This window comes from Diceros bicornis, chromosome 4 (assembly GCF_020826845.1).
Source record: "Diceros bicornis minor isolate mBicDic1 chromosome 4, mDicBic1.mat.cur, whole genome shotgun sequence".
In the NCBI taxonomy this organism is placed as follows: domain Eukaryota; kingdom Metazoa; phylum Chordata; class Mammalia; order Perissodactyla; family Rhinocerotidae; genus Diceros; species Diceros bicornis.
This window is the reverse complement of record NC_080743.1, coordinates 35,830,888-35,855,189: the sequence shown is the minus strand read 5'-3', so window position 1 is coordinate 35,855,189 and position 24,302 is coordinate 35,830,888. Positions and strand designations below refer to the sequence as shown.

The window sequence follows — 24,302 nt, the reverse complement described above, 5'->3', positions numbered from 1 at the left end:
TAAACGCTCCAATCAAAAGGCAGAGATTGTTGAAATGGATAGAAAAAAATGACCCAGCTATATTCTGTCTACACGAGATACACTTTAGATTCAAAGACACAAATAAGATGAAAGTCACAAAATAGAAAATAATATATATACCATGCAAGCAGTAAAAAAAGAAAAAAAGCTGGAATGGTTATCATAATATCAGACATGACAGACTGTAAGTCAAAAATTATTTTGAGAGAAAAAGAAAAACATCTTATAATAACAGGTTAAATCTGTCAGGAAGATAGAATGATAATAAAAATATACGTGCTGAACAACATAGCTACAAAATACACAAAGCAAAAACTAAAACTGGAAAAATAATTCAACAATAATGGTTGGAGACTTCAATACTCTACTTTTAATAATGGATAGACAACTAGGCAGAAGATCAACAAGGAAACAGAAGATTGAACAACTATGAAAAAATTAGACCTAACAGACATCTATAGCACACTCCATCCAACAACAGCAGAATACATATTCTTCTCAAGTACTCATGGAACATTCTCCAGGATAGACCAAATGCTAGGTCATAAAACAAGACTGAATAAAGTGAAAAAAAAATTGAAATCATAAAAAGTATGTCATCTGATCACAATGGAATTAAATTAGAAATCAACAACAGAAGAAAATTGGAGAAATTCACAAATATGAGAAAATTGAAAAACGTACTCCTAAATAACTAATGGGTCAAAGAAGCAATCACAAGGAAAATTTTAAAATACTTCGAGATGAACAAAAATGAAAACATGACTTACCAAAACTTATAGGTTACACTATAGCAATGCTTAGGAAAAAAATTTATAGCTGTATACGCCTATGCTAAAAGAAAAGACAGATCTCAAATCAATAATCTAATCTTCCACCTCAAGAAATCAGAAAAAGAACAAACTAAACCCAAAGCAAGGAAAAGAAAGGACATAATACATATTATTGCAGAAATAAAATGAAACAGAGAAGAGGAAAAACAGCAGAGAAAAATCAATAAAACCAAAAGGGGGTTCTTTGAAAAAAGTCAACAAAATTAACAAATCTTTAACCAGACTGACCAAGAAAAAATGAGAGAAGGCACAAATTACTAAAATCAGAAAAGAGAGGACATCACTGCTGACTTTATGGAAATAAAACGAAAGAAAAGAAAGGCAAACTTTTTTATAAATAGACATAGCCAACAATAAGTCAACAAATTAGATAATTTAGATGAAATGGACAAATTCCTAGAAGCACACAAACTGCTGAAACTGACACAAAAGGAAATAGAAATCTGAATAGAACTATAACAAGCAAAAAAACTAAGTAATTAAAAAACTTCCAACAAAGAAAAGTCTAGGACCAGATGGCTTCACTAGCAATTCTGCCAAACATTCAAAAAGTACCAGTACTTCACAAACTACCCCTTACCAAAAAAAAAAGAAGAGGAGGCAACACTTCCCAACTCACTATATAAGGAAGTATTACCCTGATACCAACACAATCAAAAGAAAGCTAGACCAATACCCCTTAAGAATACAAAAGTCTTCAAGAAAATATAGCAAACCGAATCCAGCAATATATTATAAGAATTATAAACCATAGCCAAACAGGATTTATCCTAAGAATGCAAAAGTGGTTTAATATCTGAAAATCAAGCAATGTAATACACCATATTAATATAATAAAAGATAAAAATCAACTGATCATCTCAAAAAATGAAGAAAAAAGAGGTTAATTAAAATCTAATACCCTTTCATACTAAAAACACCCAGTAAACCAGGAATAGAAACGCATTTCCTCAATCTGATAAAGGGCATTTCTGAAAAACCCACAGCTAACATAGTTAACATCATATTTAATGAAGAAATACTGAATGCTTTCATGCTAAAATCAGGAAAAAGACAAGACTATCCATTCTCACCACTTCTATTTAACATTGTTCTGGAGGATCTGACCAAGGCAACTAAGCAAGAGAAACAAAGGGATTCAGATTGGAAAGAAAAAAGTAAAACTATCTTTATTTGTAGATGACATGATATTATATATAGATTAGTCTAAAGAATACACTAAAAACCTAGTAGAATAATGAACAATTTCAGCAATGTGGCAAGACATAAGATCAACAGACAAAAATGAACTGTATCGCTATGCACTAGCAATGAGCAATCCAAAAATGAAATTAACAAAACAATCCCACTAACAATGGTAGCAAAAAAACTCACATAGGACTAAAGTTAACAAAGGAAGTGTGAGAAATGTCCACTAATAACCACAAAACATTGTTGAAAGATATTAAGGAAGCTATAAACAAATTGAAAGGCATTCATGTTTACAGATCAGAAGACAACATTGTTAAGATGACAATACTTCCTAAATCGATCTACAGATTCAATACAATTCCTAGCAAAATCCCAGCTGCCTTTTTTCGCAGAAATTGACAGGCTGATCATAAAATTTACATGGAAATGCAAGAATGGACCCAGAATAGCCAAAACAACCGTAAAAAAGAAGAAATCACAAGTGAAATTGGACAATTCACACGTTCCGATTTCAAAACCTACCTCAAAGCTACCTTAATCAAGACAGCATGGTACTGGCATAAGGATAGACATACAAATCAATGAAATAGAATTCAGAGCCCAGAAATAAACTCTGACATTTATGGTCAACTGATTCTTGACAAGGGTGCCAAGACACTTCAGCAGGGAAAAATAATCTTTTTAACAAATGGTGCCGAAACAACTGGATATCTACATACAACAAAATGCTACTGGACCCATACCTCACACCATACACAAAAATTGACTCAAAATGGTTCATAGACCTAACTGTAGACCTAAATGATTACATTTTCGCCCTCAAATTTAAGGATGGTTCCTCATGAGAAACTCTATCTATGTAACAACTAATTTTAAGTTAACTAAAGGAGGAAAAAACATGACTACTTCAAAAAATTCTATTTTTTCTTTCTATTTCAAGGAATAGAAAGAAACATTCTTAACTTGATAAAGCAGTTCTATCAGAAACAGACCATAAACATCTGACCCAATGGTAAAACTTTACTAGCATTCTTCATTAAAGCAGTGGTTCTCAACCTTGACTGCACATTAAAGTTGACTGCAGAACTTTAAAACATGTTGATGTTTGGGTCTCTTCCTCCAGAGATTCTAATGCAAATATTCTAGGATTAAACCTGGGCATCAGTGTTTTTTTAAAAGTTACCCAGGTGATTATCCAGGTTGACACAAGAATATAAGCTATAAGTATTTCTAATCAACACTGTGCTAGAGGTCCTGGCTATGCAATAAGACAAGCAGGAATAATAGTTTTTGTTCTTAACAGTAATAAAAACTTTCAACTACCTAAAAATGAACCAAATGAAAAATATACAGATCTTTATTAAAATACCTAAGACAATTTAATAAAGGCCATAAAATTTAATATGAATGTCAATTCTCCGCAATTAAACATAAAGACAATGCATTCCCAATCAAAATTCCAAAAAGATTTTTCACAAAATTTGACAAGCTCATGAAAAAAACCAAATGAGTAAGACAGACCCAAACAACTTTGAAAAAAAAGAGATGGGACTTACCCTACCAGATATTAAAACATAAAAATTATTCCAGTGTGATAGTGGGATAGCCAAAGACAAACAGACCAGACCTGATTTATAAGGCAATTTAACATAGGGTAAAGGTGTCCTTTTACATCAATGGGGTAAAGGACAGATTAATAAATGGTGCTTGGAAAACTGCTTATTCAAACTAAGAATAAAAGAGTCCTAACTCACTTCCTCACAGAAATAAATTTCATACAGATGAAGGACCAAAATGGATGAGAAAAAAAACCATCAAACCAAAATTTTCACAGTATTAAATTATAAGAGAATATGTTTATGACCCAGGAATAGGAAACTCCCTAAACAAAGCAGAAAACATACCAGAAAAAATGTTAAGACAGAAAAACTAGACCAAATTAAAAACCCCCCAAATAAAAGGTTAAAAACAAGCCATAGATTGGGAAAAGATATTTGCAACACATAAAACAAAGGATTAGTATATAAAATATATAAAAAATGTTTAGAAATGGATTAACAATAAGACAATAGAAAAACAGGCCAAAAAAAAGAAAAAAGAACAGACAAGTCCAGAAGAGGAAAAACTTGAATGGCCTAAAAATATATAGAAAAATTTTCAACCTCACTACTAGTCAGAGTAATACCAAATAAAACATCATTTTTATCAAAATATTAGCAAAATGGTTTTAAACCCATAATACTAAGTTTTGATATGGGTGGGAGGACATTAGCACTTGCATTTATTCTAAATGTGATTGACAGTCGTTTTAGAGGGCAATCTGCTAAAGTATATGGAAACTAAAAACCATATATCTTGTGTTTCAGCAATTCTAATTATATTCCAGCACAGTGAAAGTCAAAAAACTTTCTGTGATGAGGGAAATGTTCTATATTTGCTGTCAAATACAGTAGCCCTATGTGGCTACTGAGTACTTGAAATGTCATTAGTGTAACTGAGTAATTGAAATTTTAATTATATTAAATTTAATTAACCATAATTTAAATTTAAATAGCCACATGTGACTGATGGCTACCATACAGGAGAGCACAGCTCTGGAAACACTTGCATGAGTTCACAAGGATAAGGTTCATATGGAATAGTGAAAAACTAGAAATGACTTGAAGTCTATCCATAGAAGATTGGTTAAATAAACCACGGTATCCGCACCATGGAGTTTTACGTGTCTGTTAACAAGAGAAGTTAGACAGATGTATACCAAATGGAAGGATCTCAAAGACATATAGTAAATTTCATACCCACATACACAATAACTTTTTAGTAACTAGATCTGTTTTGTGGTTTTTGATGTTTGCTTGTTTTATATAAATGGTATCATACTAAACACATGAGCTACAGAGGTCTAGAGGGATCCACACCAAACGAATAACGTGTAACTTGAAGAAGGTGCTGAGAGGGAGAGGCATGGAGAAGTGGGAGAGATGGTTCCGAAAGACATTAATAAGCGTCTATTAATATATTACTTTTGTTATTAAAAACCAATACAGAGTTTAACTTTAAAAATTATCAATTTTCAAAAATGAATAATTATAACAGAAACCAGAAAATAAAGAAACAAAGCATTCTAACTGTCATACCAGAGCCATGAGAATGTCCATGACCTCCATGCTTGAAAACAAATATTCCTATTAGGTTTACCACAAATCCAAGAATTGAAACAAGAAGCAGTCTCTCATGGTGTACATCTGGAGGAGCTAATGCTCTCTAGAAAACACATAATACAAACAAATTGCATTGATATAATTTCTGATTGCTCAACTGGTAAAAACAAAAAGCAATTTTTAAAAATTTTTAGTTATTTTCAGAATTAAAATCACTCCAAAAATATCTGCCAAAGCAGTTTACAGAAACAAAACCAGTGCTCACATACTGCAGAAAAGGTTAACAACTACTATTTTTAAATAAATACAAATAGTTAAAAGCATGAAGATTTGGTCTAAAACCCATCCTTCTTTGGTACCTTAAAATATGGCCATTCATTTTAAGTTCATTAATCTTTAAATTTTCTCTTTATTTAATACACCAAATATTAAAGATTCACTGGCGGGGCCGGCCCCATGGCTTAGCGGTTAAGTTCGCACACTCCGCTACTGGCGGCCCAGGTTCGGATCCCGGGCGCGCACCCACGCACTGCTTCTCCGGCCACGCTGAGGCCGTGTCCCACGTACAGCAACTAGAAGGATGTGCAACTACGACATACAACTATCTACTGGGGCTTTGGGGGAAAAAAAGGAGGAGGATTGGCAATAGATGTTAGCTCAGAGCCGGTCTTCCTCAGCAAAAAGAGGAGGATTAGCATGGATGTTAGCTCAGGGCTGATCTTCCTCACCAAAAAAAAAAAAAAAAAAAAAAGATTCACTGGCAAAACTCTGTTTCTATATTAAGCACTCTTCCCAAAGGACCTCACTACCCATATTATGCCTTTACTTTTCACAGTTCATTTCATTCATTCATAGCTTGTAAACACTTCATTCATAGCTTGTAAAACAATAGTACTGAATTGTCTTCAATTTCAAGTAGCTTCACATATATTTAATTTTTTCAATTATATTGTGAGCTCCTCCTGTACACACATAATATATCTAATCCAAGACTGTCTTCAATAAATACTTAATGATAGTGTGAAAAACTGTTCTATTATATGTATCTTTATTTAATAAACATTTTCATTACACAAATGTAATTTACAGACTCTAATCATTATCTACTATACCTCAACTCCTTCTGAGAAAATAAAAAAAGCAGTGAAGATCAAAAATAGGCCATTGACAAAGCCAGCCAGAACTTCCGCTCTAACATACCTAAAGAAGAGCAAAGTAAACAACTGAATTATTAAGTTATTTCTTAAAAATCAGATAATAGATTTACATATGTTCAGAGATTCTAAACCACATTATATGGTTATAAGTGGCCAGCAAAGTCCCAGTACTTAAAGTATGGTATGTTTTATTGCACATATAATGTAAAAATGAGGAAATGAATTTAATTATTACAAATTATGTTTAACAGCAGAATGCCATGAAATACATAGATTTCTACAAGCCAATCAGAAGACCTGAGAGTAAGTAGGTTTAGAAAGACCTTTCAGAGAAATGTAAATCTCAAGTTGCCACTGGAGAAAGAACAGGACCAGACAAATGGGCAAAGAAGGAAGGATCCAAAGATAAAAAGTAGAAGAAAAGGGCTTGAAAAAATAGGTTTTTATAACTTATTCATTCCTTCTTTTTAAGAACTCCTTATGCTTTCTGCTTTGTACCTTTCAGCTTTCAAATCTTTGGAAAGTGAAGCTTTGATCTGAAGGAAAATAAAATTATTTCTGAATTATCCCAGAGACAACTTGAGATTTACATTTCTATCATTCTTTTGCTAAGATTAATAAATTTAGCAAAAACTTTTCAATTACCTATTTTTAGAATCAATTATAGCTTCACGTAATTCTAGTTAAACTATTTTTAAAATACCTCTTTTTCTCCACGGACTTCTGAAGCTTTCTGCTTCCTACCTGTGTGAAGCATTGGGGAAAGATTTTATTTTTCCATAAGGTATATTTGGCTTAGTTAAAGTCATTAGAAACAACTTTAACTTGGCAGTTTTACATGTTTAAACATTATTCCAAGGGTGCCGACAGCAGTTAATCACTCTGGTCCTTAAATAATATAATAGGAGCATCAAAAATACTGCTTTTTCTACATTTCTATGTTAACTTATAGATAATACAATTTTTTACTATAAAGATATTTTTAAAGTAAAGAAAACAAACTCTTTAAAATGTACTCTATCCAGTTACGTTGGGGCTTGCCCTGTCAAGTACATTCCAACACAGCATATATTTCTACACTCAGAAATAATGCATATTTCTACCTTATTAACACATACAAATGAATTAAATTAATGTATTATTTGTCAAAGCATATCCTTTTTTTTCTGGAGAAAAAGTTTATTAAATTCAAATAATTCCCAGCCTGCTTTCCATAACCCACACTTAGGGATTCATCTAATATATCAGCAGGGTTACTGCCCAAAAAATAAAAAGTGCTTTCTTTTAACTCATCCTTCTAGTCCCACAGCTAATGCTTGATTGAAAGCCTTTATCTTTGAGTTCCACTAGATTTCAAGATCAAAGGCAGGAAGGTTTTTCAGGCATTTTTTGTCCCTAATGCCTAGCTTAATAGGTGCTCCATAAATTCTGATAAATTGTTGGACTAAAGTGATTTAATTAGGCTTAATATATTTGCCAAACTTGGTTGCAGAACTAAAACAAAAAACTTGTGAAAACTAGACATACTTTGCTTTAAAAATGACTATGTTTACTTGAACAGAGTGAGTCTTGGAATTAAAACATATAATTCACGAATGTGCTATATTGCCTAATTAAGTATGATGGTATCTGGAATCTTTAGCTAGGGCAAAAAAAGATACAACTATATGCACATGCATATACAGGCATGTACATATGCATCTATCTACTTATTGGAGGCATATTGCTTTTATGCTGGCTTTGCTAATTCACAAACAGGAGTGTGACAAGGCACAAAGATGACTTTTATACAAAGAAATACTGAAAAGTCTTTGCTGCCTCTCACATTCCTCCTATTGTTTCTTCTGTTGCAGAGCTAGTCTGCTATTGTGATCATATTAAATTAGGGGTTTTAGGATTCATCCCTAGGCTTAGCCTATTCAGTGTCATTTTGAGGTACTGACACCCCTATTTTACTACTGCTGCTACATACTACTATAGCAATTATTAACAGTTTCAAATGTTACATCTGCTTTTATTCCCTAATTTTTCTCTTCTCAAAAGAAAAAACAAAAAACAAATAAGGAAAAGATAGGATAAGAAATGAAAAAGTAGCAAGAATATCACTCTCTTATATCAACTAGTTAAAGTTGAATAGTAAAACCCGCTATGGCACTGAAGGTATTCAAAGCCATTCCTAAAAACCATCTAATAGCAGGAGACTATGCATTCTAAATAGAAAAGAACAGATACTCTAAGAATGAAGGAACTGAAGGGAATTATTACAGTCACCTACTGTTTATCCAGAAAGATTGCTGAATGAGATATTCTAATTAGATTTTTGACATACAATATATACGAATTACTAATTTTCCAACACAAAATTATAACTTTACATACAATATTTCCTTAATGATTCAAAATATACTTAAGAAACTTTTGATTATATAGTGCCATGAAAAATGTTCTTTTCTGAGCTTTCAAGCTGTTTGAATCTACAGATATACAGGATCTCTTGCTCTATACTATAAAAATAGTATAATTAGTGTTTGTCTTACTTTTTATAATTTTACAAGTAACCATATCTCTTTGGATATACCCCAAATCAGCAAGTTCTGTCACAGAAATTCATATATCTCTTTTTCAGCACTTGTCACAATGTATAGTTATGGTATTTTTACAGAACAGTTTCCCCATTAGACCACATGTTCCTCCAAGGCAGAAGCCATATCTTATTCATCTTTATATCATTAGAAGTAGCAAGTATTCGACTCATAGTGGGCCCTCAATAAATATCTGAAGAGAACAAGAACATGTGCAAGAAAGAGAGAGAGTGTGCTTGCTCAAGAACAGAAGCAGAGCTGGAGAGAAATAGGAATTAATGAGGGAGCACCAGTAAGAGAGAACAAGCGGCATAAGAGACGGTGCACCTAAGAGAGCGGATGTGAACAGGAGAGGGAGAGAATGAGAAAGTGCACAGGAAAGGGGGCTCTCAGGGAAGAAGAATCAGTGAAAAAAGGATAGACAGCCTGGGAAAGGAAGAGAAAAAAGAACTAGAGCTGAGGAGGTTAAGGGAGAGGGAGAGAAAGAATAAGACAGACCCTGAGAGATACAGTAGTAAAGGGCAGGGGGAGAAAGCATAAGACAAGAAAGAATAAGAGAAAAGACATAAGGGTGGGGAGAAAGAGAGGAAGAGGAAAGAGGAAGATCATGAGCACAGGCCCAGGTAACTAGAGAGAAAGAACAAGAGAGGGAGAAAAGGAGTTTAGGAGAGATGAGAGAGAGAAAATGAGTAGGAGGGTGGGAACAAGAAAAGGAAAAGAAAATAGGAAAGACGTGAAGAAAGGATAGACTTGGAGAGAGCACTCACAAAGGAGAGGCGGGGAGGGGCAAAAAGACAAGAGAGCGAGGGGAGGAGGAAGGAAGAAGTGGGTGAGCGAGAGAGAGAAGGACTCTGTTAGTCCTGAGTGCTGCTTACACATAAATATAATTACACTGCAAAATATTCTATGAGCCCAAAAAGGAAAACACTCAGGCACAGTAAAACAAATAATGGAAACTCCATCACTTCCCTCAATCAGAGATGGCAAAAGCAAACTCTGCCTCTAAGAGTACCAGGCTCAGAAGTGAGACCAGATGTTCCAATACAGTCCCTTCAGCATAAAAACACTCTCCAAATATTTGACTAATTGTCCAAACTCAGCAAGAGTATGAGAAGTATTTTACATAAAAGCAGAGCTAAAGAGGATAAGTAATATAAAACCATATTAGGAAATAAGGATTTAAATTAACAGCAAAACATTCCTCCAAAGGAAAAAAGAAGAAAGAAACATGATCATTTTCATCACTGAAACTTTTTTTCCTTCTTCTTCAAAAAAAAATAGGTTAAGAGTTGAGAAATTCCCCTATTGTAACAACCTCACCTAAAAATTTTTGGTAAAATCAAGATGCCCTACCAAAACCAAAAGAACTTAGATGCAGTAAAAAAGCACGTATTGTAGATTCCAATTATATACTGTTCAAAAACAGGTAAAACTAATCCACAGAGTTGGGGAAGTGCGTGAGAAGGAACTAGAAGGAGACATGAGGGGGTTTCAAAGGTTCAAGTTACACAAATGTGTTCAATTTGGGAAAATTCATTGAGCTTGAGATTTGTGTATTTTTCTGTATTTCTTATACATCAACAAAAAGGTTTTAAAAAGTCTTACCCATAGGAGAAAGCATCATTATCTCTCCATTTTGAAATAACAGACGCTGCCAATCCAGCCAAAATAGCAGTGCTATCGAAAAACATGTGAAAAGAGTCGGAAATCAAGCCTAAGCTGGAAAAGAACAAAAGACATTGGCATATTATAATAACCAAATAGTAGTCATCCTTCTCTAAAAATCTAAGATTCAGCCTCAGCTCATTAGGAACTAATCTTCTAAAAAGACAACATTGAAATATGATATATAGAAAGATATTAAGGATAATTTTTAAACATCTAAGAAAGAAACTCTCATACCCCTTGTCCAAGGAAAAGCCCAGCTGCTACTAAAAGAGGGGCAGAAACAAAGCCATCTGCTGCTGGGCGAGGGGCAGCAATCTGTCCACCCTCTGGTCACTGGCAAAGGTCAGCTGCCACCAAAAGTAAGAGAGAAAAAACAGCCATGTGCTACTAGGGCAAGGGTGAAACCAGCTTGGGCCCAGGATCTTACACTGATACAAAGCAAGGGTCAGCTGTTATTGGAAGAGGAGCAGGATACTTGCTCGTTCTCCTGATAGAAGGCTGCAGGGAGGGGCGGGAGAAGGGGCAAGAACATTAATAACGCCCACTCTGACATTCAGGTGTAAAGAGCCTGTCTACTACTGAGACTGCAACAGGAGAACCAAATACCCCACTCCCCCAACCAGAGCCTTGACTAAAGTATAAGACAATAGCAATCTACAGCTGAGAGCAGAGCAAAAGCAGAGAGAGATTCCCTTGTGGTACAGGTGTGCAGGGCTTGCTGGAACCTGAGAGTGGAGCAAGAACACTGAAAAAAGCCTCCAGTACTCCAAATAACACACTAAGCACAAGGTGGCTGAAGCCACTGGAAAAATTTGAAGTCTATGGCTTGTTGAAATTAACTAGCAATAATAAAACACAAAACTCAGCTCAATTACTGAGCAGATAGGTTCAAAACCCACACACTGGGGCCGGCCCGGTGGCGCACTGACGCCCCGCTTGGCAAGCCATGCTGTGGCGGTGTCCCATATAAAGTGGAGAAAGATGGGCACGGATGTTAGCACAGGGCCAGTCTTCCTCAGCAAAAAAAGACGAGGATTGGCAGATGTTAGCACAGGGCTGATCTTCCTCACAAAAAAAAAAAAAAAACCCACACACTAATGGCCTGACAGAAAAATAGATATGCACATTTCTGGGCACAAACACTATTAATTTAAACATAAATACTATTATTTTTTTATATATAATATCCAACACTCAATAAATATTTATAAGACACATAACAGGATCAAAAAAAAAAAAAACAAGACGACCCATTGTCGAGTTAAAGCAGTCAACAAAATCAGAACCAGAAAAGGCCCAGAGATTGGACTATTATAGGAACTTTAAAACAAATATAATTAATATGTTAAAAGATGTGGTATAAAGCTGGAGAAAACTCATGATCAAATGGGGACTTTCCACAGAGATAGAAACTATAAAAGAATCAAATGGAAATGATACAAACTTTTTAAAAAGTCACAATATTGAAGACAAAGAATAACATACATGGGCTTCTGAACAGACAGGGCACAGACGGAAAGAATCAGTTAAGTCAAAAGAAATTATCCAAAGTAAAACATGAAGAAAAGGAGTAGAAAAAACCAGAACAGAGCATCCAAAACCTGTCAGAGTACCAAACAGACTAAAATGCAAGTATTTGGATTCTCAGTAATGCAGAAGACAGAAAGAATAGGGTAGAAAAAGTATTTAAAGAGAAAACATTTGAAAGTTTTCCAAAATTAATGAAAGAAAACAAATCACATATCCAAAAAGCTTAATGAATGCCATGCAGGGGAAAAAACCCTAAACACCTCACAAATTGCTGAACATTAAAGAGAAAGAGCAAGTCTTGAACATAGCCAGGAAAAAAAAAATTGGATAAGGAAGAACAAAGATAAGATTAAGAGCATACTTTTCATCAGAAACTACTCAAGGCAGAATGCAATGGAGCAATGTCTCTAAACTATTGAAAGAAAAAAAAATACTGTCAACCTAAAATTCTTTATCTAGCAAAATATCTTTCAAAAATGAAGACAAAATAGACTTTTTCAGACAACCAAAGCTGAAAGAATTTACTGCTTGCAGATCTCTTAAAAGACTAAGTTCTTCAAGCAGGACCATGGTACCAGATGGAAACTTAGAATTGTATAAAGAAATGAAGATCACTGAAAATGATAAATATGGGATAAATATAAAAAATAATTTCTTACTTTTAATATCTTTAAAAGATCACTGAGAATATCTTTAAAAGATCACTGAGAATAGAAAAACAAGAGGAAAAATCAACAAACCAAAAGTTGGTTCTTTGAAATTATCAAACAAAATTCACAACCTTTAACTAGACTGATCAAGGAAAAAGAGAAAAGACTCAAATTACTTTAATCAAGAATGAAAGGGAGACATTACCACTGACTTCACAGAAATAAGGATTATAAGGAAATACTATGAATAATTACATGCCAACAAATTAGATAGATGAAATAGACAAATTCCTAGAAACAAACAATCTAGCCAAACTGACGCAAAAGAAATCTGAATAATTTATAACAAGCAAAGAGACTGACTCAATAATTTTAAAACTTGCAACAAAGAAAAGCTGAGGCCCATATGGCTTCACTGGTAAATCCTACCAAACATTTAAAGAACCATAAATATGAATCCCTTACAAACTCTTCCAAAAAACAGAAGATGAAGGAATATTCCCAAATTGTTGCATAAGACCAGTATTACCCTGATACGAAAATCAGACAAAAGACATTGCAAGAAAAAAAACTACAAACCAATATCTTTTGCAAACATACTTGCAAAAATCTTCAAGAAAATACTAGCAAATCAAATCCAGCAATATATAAAAAAAGAGTATACACCATGACCAAGTGGGATTTATCCCAACAATGCAAGGTTGGTTTAATATACGAAAATCAATCAATATAACACATCATATCAACAGAATAAAGGACAAAAACCACATGATTATCTCAATATATTCAGAAAAGCATCTGACAAAATCCAACATCCCCTTTATGATAAAAACACTCAACAAACTTGAAACAGAGGGAACTTCCTCAACTAATAAATGGCATCTACAAAAACCCCACAGGTAACATCAGCATCATTAGAAGCCAAAGACTAAATGCTTTCCCCTAAGATCAGATACAAGATAAGGATGTTCCCTCTCACCACTTCTAACTAACATTGTACTGGAGGGTCTAACAAAGGCAATTAGGCAGGAAACGGAATAAAAGGCATCTAGATTGCAAGGGAAGGCGTAAAACTTATTTGCAGATGATATGATCCTGTACACACAAAATCTTAAGGACTCTACTAAAAAACTATCAGAACTAATAAACGAGTTTGGCAAGGTTGCAGCATACAAGATCAACATAAAAAATGAATTGTATTCCTGTACAATAACGATGAACAAAAATGAAATTAAAAAAAATTCCATTGACAATAGCATCAAAAAGAATAAAATACTTAGGAATAAATTTATATAAAAAGTGCAAAACTTATACTGTGAAATCTACAAAATATTGTTGAAAAAAATTAAAGATGACCTAAATAAATGGAAAGATATCTATGTTTATGGATCAGAACACAATACTATTAAGATGGCAATACTTTCCCTATTGATCCACAGATTCAACTCACTTCCTATTAAAATCCCAGCTGACTTCTTTGGAAAAATTGACAAGCTGCTCTTAAAATTCATATGGAAAAATAAATAAATAAAATTATAAAAAAAGGGCCGGCCCCGTGGCTTAGCGGTTAATTGCTTGCACTCCGCTGCTGGCGGCCCGGGTTTGATCCCTGGCGCGCACCAACATACCGCTTCTCCGGCCATGCTGAGGCTGTGTCCCACATACAGCAACTAGAAGGATGTGCAGCTATGACATACAACTATCTACTGGGGCTTTGGGGAAAAAAAATAAATAAATAAAATTATAAAAAAAAAAAGAGTTATATGTAAAGCACCTGGCATAGAGTAAGTCCACTAAATGTTTGTTATGTTGTTGTTGTTAAAAAAAAAAAAAATTCATATGGAAAAGCAAGGTACTTAGAATAGCCAAAAGAGTATTGAAAAAGAAAATAAGTTGGAGGACTCACACTCCCCAATTTCAAAACTTATTACAGAGCTGAAGTAATCAAAACAGTGTGGTACTAGCATAAGGATAAACATATAGATAAATGGAATAGAATTTAGAGTCCAGAAATAAACCCTCACATTTATGATCAATTGACTTTTGACAAGGATGTCAAGACAGTTCAACAGTTGAAAGAACAGTGTTTTCACAAATGGTGTTGATATAACTGGATATCCATCCACATGCAAAAAATTGATTTTTGACACTTACTTGACACCATACACAAAAATTAACCCCAAATGGATCAAAGACCTAAACATAAAAGCTAAAATATTCACATTCTTGGATTAGGCAACAGTTTCTCATATACGACACCAACAGCACAAGCAGCAAAAGAAAAAACAGATAACATAGACTGGACATTATTGAAATTTTGAAACTTTTGTGCTTCAAAGGACATTATCAAGAAAGTAAAAAGACAATGCACAAGTGGGAGAAAATATTTGCCAATCATATATCTGATATGGGACTTGTATCCAGAATACATGAAGAACTCAAAACTCTTCAAAAAGATAAATAACTCAATTTTTTAAACAAACAAAAAGATCTGAATAGATATTTCTCCATAGAAGACATATAAATGGCCAATAAGCAGATGAAAAGATACTCAACATCATTAACTACATTGCAGGGAAACACAAATCAAAACCACAATGAGAAACAACTTCACACCCACTATGATGGCTATAATCAAAAAGACCAATAACAACGAGTGTTGGTGAGGATGTGGAGAAATTGGAACTCTCATGCACTGCTGGAATACTATTTGGCAATAAAAATAAATGAAATACTGACATATGTAGAACATGGATCACTGCTGAAAACATTATGCTAAGTGAAATAAACCAGTCACAAAGGATCATATACTATATAATCCCATTTATACAAAATGTCCAAAATAGACAAACACATAGAGAAGAAAGCAGATTAGTAATTGCCTAGAATTGGGGCACGTCAGGGGATGAGGAAATTGGAGGATGAGAGACAAGGGTGCAAGGTTTCCTTTTGGGGTAATAAACATGTTCTAAAATTGATTGTTGTGACGGTTTTACAATTCTGTGAATATACTAAAAGCCATTCAACTGAACATCTTAAATGGATGAACTGTATAGTATATGAATTATATCTCAATTAAAAGATATTTTTTGAAAAAGATAATTAACTGAGGTTAGCAAGTTAGACCCATAGGCCAAATCCGGGCCACCACCCATTTTTGTAAATAAAGTTTTATTGGAACACAGTTATGCTCTTCTGTTTATGTATTATCTATAGCTGCTTCTGTACTACAACAGTAGAGTGGAGAAGTGTGACACTGACCTTATGGCCCTCAAAACCTAAAATATTTACTATCTGCTGTTTACGGAAAAAGCTTACTAACCTCTGGTATAAAGCAAAAGTAGAAACATTGTATCATGAGGTTTATAACATGTAAAAGTGAAATGTATGACAATAATAGCACACAGGATAGAAGAAGGAAATGGAAGTGTATTACTGCAAGATTTTTACAAGAGGGCCGGCCCCGTGGCTTAGCGGTTGAGTGCGTGCGCTCCGATGCAGGCGGCCCAGGTTCAGATCCCGGGCGCGCACGGACGCACTGCTTCTCCGGCCATGCTGAGGCCGCGTCCCATATACAGCAGCTAGAAGGATGTGCAACTATGGCATACAACTATCGCCTGGGGCTTTAGGGGAAAAATAAATAAAAATAAAAAATTAAAAAAAAAAAAGATTCTTACAAGATACATGAAGTGACATATTATTTGTGACAAGTGAAAGATTCATATTATACATGCTAGATCAACCACTAAAAAAAGCCACTAAGGAGGGTCAGGAAATCCTCCTGGGCATAGGATCCTGCACCAACACAAAGCAGATGATCTGCTACCACTGGAGAAGGAGGAGGAAATCACTTGCACCCAAGACCATCCACATATATATGGCAGAGTTTGGCTGTCATGGGAGGAGGAGTAAAAATGTTGGAAAAAATCATACCCCTGAGGCCCAGGCTCATCGGGTTTGCCCCAAACCAAGTCTGGGTCAAGTTAATGAATGCCCCTCTGCCCTCACCACAAACCTAGCACTGAGTAACAAGCAGTAGCAGTCTACAGCTTGAGGGGGTGGAACAGGGGGATGCCATGAGCACGAAGAGAGAGCTTCTGTGACACATGCATATGGAGAATACAAAAAGCAAAAGGAAAAGACTTAACCAACTAATAGGCTGACAAAAGAGGCATGCCTATTTCTAATCATAAATACTATTACCTCAATATCTACTGCTCTTTATTCACAATGTCCAGCCTTTGATCAAAAATTTCAAGACACAAAAAAGAGCAAGAAAAATAATTCATTGTGAAGAAATAAAGCAGTCAACAGAACCAAACCAAGATATTGGCCCAGATATTGGAACCAGCACAACTCTAATTAATGTGTCAAAGGATCTATGGAAAAAGTGGACAAAAATGCATGCATCAATGGGGAATTTCAGCAGAGAAATGGAAAATATTAAAAAAAAAGATTAAATGGAAATGCTAGAAACAAAAAACAAGGTATCAGTGATGAAGAATTCTTCCAATTGGCTTATCAGCAGATTGGACACAGCTGAGGAAAGAAATCAATGCTAGGTCAATAGAAATACTCTGAAACTAAGCATATCAGTAGCTCAATCTTCAAAAACAGTAAGTATCAGAGTGGTTAAGAGCACTACCTCTGAAGTCAGAGTACCTGGATTCAAATCCCAAATCCCCCGTTTACTAGTTCTGTGTCTGTTAAGTTGCTTAACTACTTTGTACCTCAATTTAGCCATCCCTTAAATGGGGTAATAGTAAAAAGTGTCATAAATGTTACAATAATTGATCTGAGTTATTATATGTGAAACACTTATCACAGTGCTTGCCACATTAAAGCCATGTTTATATTTCTATCATTGCTATTGTTATTATTAAGTTACTATATTAATTATTAGTACCTTATAATATCTATTGTTCTCAGCATGGCCCATAGTTCTTAATGTTTGGCTAGCTGCTAGAGCTTTCATCAATTGTAAATGCTAAAAACTAAAAGTCAAAAACCTTCTTCACCTAAGTAGAAAATGCACAGTTTTTAAATTTCCTCATAATTTGGAATAATTATAAAACTAGAAACTGAAGTAAAGCACATTATTCACCCACACAAAAAAGTACAATAATTTATAAATCTCTCTCAAATCATTATAAAGTATTTTGGAAAATGTCTTCAATTTTATCATGAACCTTGTTTATTTTATTCAAATATAGATGCATGAGATAGTTTAAGTACTGTCTGTACTCATCTGATACGCAACTCAAAGCAGAATGAGAATGAATGAATAAAGGAAAATTGATGCCTGAGGAGGACAAGGTAAGGGTCTTGTTCCTCATGCAATTCACAGATTTGTTACTTTAAGATTTTTCCTTGGATAATAGATCACTCCAAAGCTACACATTTGGACCTTAATAGCTATGTACCACTGAAAATAATAATTTAACTTTATTATATTTTGAGGTATGAAAGACCCATTTGAAGAATATCTCTGTACTGTGCTTTAAAATCACTAATAACGACACTGTTTATGAGTTTTGTCTTCTATGCTCTGAAAAAGGACTAATATGGTAAGTTACTTTTAAAATTTGGTTTCAGAAAACTCTCTCTCTATTCTGGTAAAATGATATTACTTGTGTTGTTGTAGTAAAACCTGACAATGAGAATTTTTACCCATCCTGTCTTTAAAATTATGGAATTTTAAAACTAAATTTAAAAGTCAACGTCAGTAACTACATTAGTCTACATATTTAGTAGGTTTATTTTTTCATCTCTATACATGGTTTTTAATGTTTTTATTTCTTAATTTAAGGGTTTTATTGTATATAAGACTTGTATTTTAAATGGCCATAAATTAGCCTAGAAGAAGGCAGGGTATTCATTCTAAATAAATATAAATTAAAAAAATTTACTGATTTACTCATCTACAATATATTTAGTAAAACCTGTTATGGGTTGAATTGTGTTCTTCTCAAACTTCGTAAGTTGAAACTTCACATCTCCAACACCTCAGAGTGTGACCTTATTTGGAGACAGGGTCATTATAGACATACTTGGTTAAAATTAGGTCATTAAGGTGGGCCCTAATCCAATATGACTGCTGTGGTTATAAAAAGGGGAAATCCAGAGACAGACATGCACACTGGGAGACCATCAAGTGAAGATAACACAGAGATAAGGTGATGCTTCTACAAGCCAAGGAACGTGAAAGATTGCCAGCAAAGCAACTGAAGCTAAGGGAGAAGCATGGAACAGATTCTTCCTCACAGACCTCGGAAGGAACCAACCCGGCCAACACCTTGATCTCAGACGTCTAGCCTCCAGAACTACAAGACAGTAAACTTCTGTTAAAAGTCACCCAGTTTGTGGTATTTTGTTACAGCAGCCCCAGCAAATTAATACACACTATCTTTCTCACAATAAATTTATTTTATATACTTTCAATGGACACCAAATGTTGCCTTAATGGCAGAAAAAATGATAAAACTCTTCTGTATACTACAGCAATCAAGTTCTCTTTTAAAGAGGTTTAGAATAGCATGGCGATTTTAATACTCATCAAAATGAGATTTTAATTTTATTTAAATTTTAAGTAAATTTAATTTTCATTAAAATGTTATTTATTTTTAGTATATCATAAAATACGATTCTACCTGAAAAACTACTCCCTCTTCTGAGGTGGAAGAACATCATGTTCTCTTAAAGCACTGCAATATGAGATCTTTTCACTTAAACCTGGTATCATGATTTGAAAATTACCCAGCTGCAACTACTAGGTAAACTCATGTGAAAAACAGTCTACTTCTAGTTCGCTGCTCACCTATCATATATAAAAATACCGCTCATGAGAAATGTCGATTGTATTGCTCATCTTCAATATTAGCAAATGTTTCTAATTATGAATTATCATTTAAACTACATGGCATAAATTTCCTTATAAAATAAAAGTAGTGTAGAGAATATTTAAGGTTATATGATTTACACACCAAATGTAACTTGATAAAGAAAAATTAGTTGCTAAAAGTGGCATACTTGTTTTAGTCTCCTGTCTTTAAGCACTGCCTGTTTCTCTAAAATGTATTTTTAAACTTTTTTTGAAGTGACTACTTTCTAAAGACATTTTAATAAGGAAAACTTCTTAGGCTATAAAAGAGAAACTTGATCACCGAAGCAAAATATAATAAATGCGAACAGAACATTTGGCAAAAAAACCTTATGAAAAGGATTTTATTTTAGGTCTATTGGAGACAAAAACAAAGAAAACGAGCAAGTGAACCTATAAATTGAGACTTAAGAGACATATCAACCAAATACTATAAATCTTGTTTGCATTAGATCTTGTTTGGATTCTGATTTGTAAAGCCAACTTTATAAAAAGAATTTAAGAGACATCTGAACACTAACTGGATATTTGATATTAATAAATTATTAATTTTTATAGGTGGTGAGAATGGCATGGGTTATGTTAAAAAAGGGGGGCTCCTATCTTATAGAGACTCATACTGAAGAAGTTATGAAAGAAATTATACCTGTTATCTGTGTTAAAACAGTCCAATGGGGGGAGAGGTATAGCAGGTGAAATGAAATAGGCCACATGTTGGTAAATGCTAAAGCTGGGTGACGGGGACATGAGGTCCATTAAACTTTTACACATGTTTAAAATTTTCCATAATAAAACTTTTTTAAAAGGCCTATTGGTAACCAAGCTAACAGTATATTTATAGTGGTTGTTAAACATTAATTCAAAGTTGAAAATAGAGAATCATCAAGATAGGTTTCCAGGAGATAGAAAGGGGAAAAGAAACTTCTATCAGTTTATTAGCAAGAAATTAGAAAATCCTTAGAATCCTGACACTTGTATAAATAGTTAAACTAATGAGAGTTACAGTGAAAAACCCACCACTCCACTACATTCCATTACTTAAAAAAATCCCTTACTTAAAAAAAAATTCTCAGCAAAATAGAATATTTATCTACATTTTTAAGGTGAAAAATAAAATCATAGGAAAGCAAAAGTCATCATCATAGCTGGTAGGTAATGTCTTTTGAGAAGGGAAAAGTTGATAGAAGACTAAGATACATAAAAGTTTTAATTCTATTAAAAAAAAAATGTGATTAATGGAAGTATTTTTCTTTACCAAGGAATTGGTAGAACATATTATATAGAAGTACAACCAAACCAATGTCCGGGATGGCCTAAAACATTTCTTGAACAAATATTTATTTTGCTAAATACAAAGACATTTACCTTTAGAGTTAGATGAGCTTCCTCTATGTCTAAAGGAAAAATGGTTGCAACAGCTTTGGTAAAAAAATACTACCGAAATTAAATTTTTTAATAGACAGTGAAGTAAACATAAACTAGAAGAGCATAAAAACAAAGCAAACTATATTAAGATACTAGAAAAAACTCATGGTGAAGTGGGAAAAAAACTTGGATGCCAGGTACTTCTAGGCTACAGCTATCTCTGCTGCTACTCTCAGAAGTAAAAAACTCCCTGGGCCTCAGTTTTCCATCTATAGAAGTCAGACTAGCTTCTCTCTCTCGCCAGTCCTACTCCCTGAGGCCACAGTATCCACATATTCCCTTTCCTTTCTTCCTTAGTAAAGAATCCTGGACTTTCAGCAGAATACCTGGTTGACTGGAACAAAGACATTTGAAATTAGGCATGACCATGTGATAAAGGTTTAGCCACGAATATGTGACAGCGTTGTGTGCTAGTGTTCAGATAAATCTCCTTAAAAGACACTGTACACACTTTTTCCCTCTTTTTCTCTCCATTCTGGACCTTCTGCTACCAGGGATGGCTGGAACTCTAACAGCCATCTTGGAAATAAAGTGTTATCTTGTTTAAGCAATCATTATTTGGGGTTTTTTTCTGTAACTTGAAAAAGAACTTAATCCTAGATGGTACAAAATTACATTCTTATACTATATTACCTCAGGAGTAAATAGTTACTCAACAATAAATAAGTAAATGAAAATAAAATGCCAGAAGGAAAAGAACCCTAGAAGGAAAGATCACATATGGTATTCCCACCATTTTCCTATTAACTCTAAGAATAAGAGAAAGGAGGAGTTAATAGTTACTCAACAATAAATGAGTAAATGAAAATAAAATGCCAGAAGGAAAAGAACCCTAGAAGGAAAGATCACATATGGTATTCCTACCATTTTCCTACTAACTCTAAGAATAAGAGAAAGGAGGAGTTTGACGGTTTTTTCCCTCCAACAGGGGTAGTTAGCATGTTTAGGGTAGGTAGATTAATTCCATACATTCATTAATTCATTCATTCATTCTTTCATTTAGCAAATATGTATTAAGTATACTAAATGCCATGTACTAAGACGCCTGAATAAGACAGAAAAGATCCCGACTTTAATAAAGTTTATGTTCTGGTGGAAAGGTAAAAGGCACTAGATATTTAATAGGGGAAAAAGACACAAAGAGCTTAGCTACTCTACCACTGATGACACATTCTCACCATCAAAAATATAAATCAACTATAATTAAGTTCTTCCTTTAAAATGAAGGCTCTGAACAAGAAATAAAACTACTTAACATTTGTCACAACTACATCAACTGTTTCTATGAACCTTTGTCGAGAGAGTATGTTTTATCCATCATTTATTCCCATAATGGAAAAAAAAATTCTTGACATTTTATGTTCATAACGTCTTGAAACTTAATTTTTACAGAATGAAAATGAACACAGAAACGATTAAGACAAACAAAATAAGTTTCGGTGAGAAATTTACTCAAGGAACTTAAAATCTAATTGAACTTTCAGAAACAGAGATAATCTAGTCATATAAAGAAAATGTTGATCAGTCAACAAAGGGGACTAAAAATTATGACGTCTAAATGAGACATAAAAAACCAGATTATGAAAAGGCCCAAGTAATCCACTGATAAAAATTAATATTGGGGAATAAGTGGTTGTGGACATGGAGGTTAACATGATGAATACCCACTAACTGATCTAGGTATGATAGACACTAGTTCAGAGCTAGATTTCAAATTTGGGAGATATAACAACACAATCAAAGAGAGTAAAATGGAGGAGAAGAGAGCCTAAGGTCAGAAGAACAAGCCACCTAAGGTCAGAAGAAGTCATGTACCACTGACATTTTCCTTGTGTACTGATGAATATTTACAACTGACTTGGAAAACAAAGGTTTTAGTAATTTCCTCAACAGCTCTCTACAGATCAAAAGAATTATTAGATATCTAACTTTTCATGAAAGAGGAGGTTTAGGCACTTCAAATATGAATTCCTTGAACATGGTATTTCACATAGTAATTTATGCAATGGAAGGCCATAGTGAAATGTAATATAAAGTAACTGTAGCAAAACTGTACATATGCAAACCAAGATACAGCCTTGATACAGTCAGCACATATGCCACAACATGGCATAATTTCGGAAGAGAAAAATATAAAATATATTATAAATGTTGCATATTTATAATCAAGTATGATTATTTCAATACAAGTTAAGACAATATAGTGCTTTTAACATGTACAATACATTGAAGGGTGTTAATATTACAGGATACATATATCTGATTCCCAAGGGATTCAAAATGGTTATTACACATAATGAGATTTTTATTCAATATGCCTTTTACACCCAAGTGGTGACTAAAGCAATAACCTTCATAATCTGCTGCGTATTTTTGATAAAATTGAATTGATATTTGAATTGAAAAGAAGTCCACTTTTTCATTTAAAAGTATACATGTCACAAAAAGTGGGGATATTATCTAATGTTACTGTTCAATCTCAATAGAGATAAAGATCAGGGACAGCAATTGTCTCTGAAAATGGACTTTAAAGGACAGAGACTAAGTCTATTTAATTAATAGAAAATAAAGCATAGATGGCATAGGTTCTTAATCGGGGGTCCAAGATCTATTTCAAGGAACCCAACAAAACACTGAAGTTTTATATAAAATTTTGAGTGTTGGCTTTTATCAGATTCTCAAATGAATATGAGATTTAAAGATGAATCAGTACACCTAAAAGTGTGATGATCTTATTGTTAATTGAACAATTTTACAAGACCTTAAGTTATTCAACAGCAAATACCTGAATAATAGTATTTGATTTCCACCGTGTTACACTGGATTTAATCTCTTCCCAAAGCAGTTTAGAAAAATAAAACCCAAAGGTGACAACAAAAACCATCAACTCAAGAAATGTAAGCTTTTAGAAAACCATATGGGATTTTCTACTGCAGTCAAAACCACAGGAAACCATGAGACAGTTTCAGCATAAGATTAAAGAGAGAAGAGAATGACAAATATTTCTCCGGATATCCCCTTTATAAACCTCTTCCCCATTCCAAGACCTAAGAACAAATTAAGCAGGACATCTCAGATATTCCCTCTCAGAATTTTAAAGGTGAAATCCAAATGCCACTCCCCCACAAGGCAAGGAACATTCTCCCACAGGGAGGCAGGGAACAGGTTTCTCCCAATTCCAAGACAGTGGGTAAAGCTAAAGTT

The 24,302-nt window shown here is 33.9% G+C and overlaps 1 protein-coding gene across 2 annotated transcripts in view; it reads right to left on the bottom strand.

The window, feature by feature from the left end:
- SLC30A7 (solute carrier family 30 member 7) overlaps positions 1 to 24,302 on the bottom strand; it is an 81,073-nt gene that overhangs the window by 55,897 nt on the left and 874 nt on the right. The window contains exons 3-5 of one of the 2 annotated variants that reach the window (XM_058538643.1): positions 10,551 to 10,664; positions 6,319 to 6,406; positions 5,183 to 5,309 (exon numbers count right to left, since the gene is read on the bottom strand). In XM_058538643.1, the coding sequence (XP_058394626.1) occupies positions 5,183 to 5,309; positions 6,319 to 6,406; positions 10,551 to 10,664 (329 nt within the window). The remainder of the gene's footprint in view (positions 1 to 5,182; positions 5,310 to 6,318; positions 6,407 to 10,550; positions 10,665 to 24,302) is intronic. The other variant, XM_058538644.1, reaches the window with a different exon arrangement.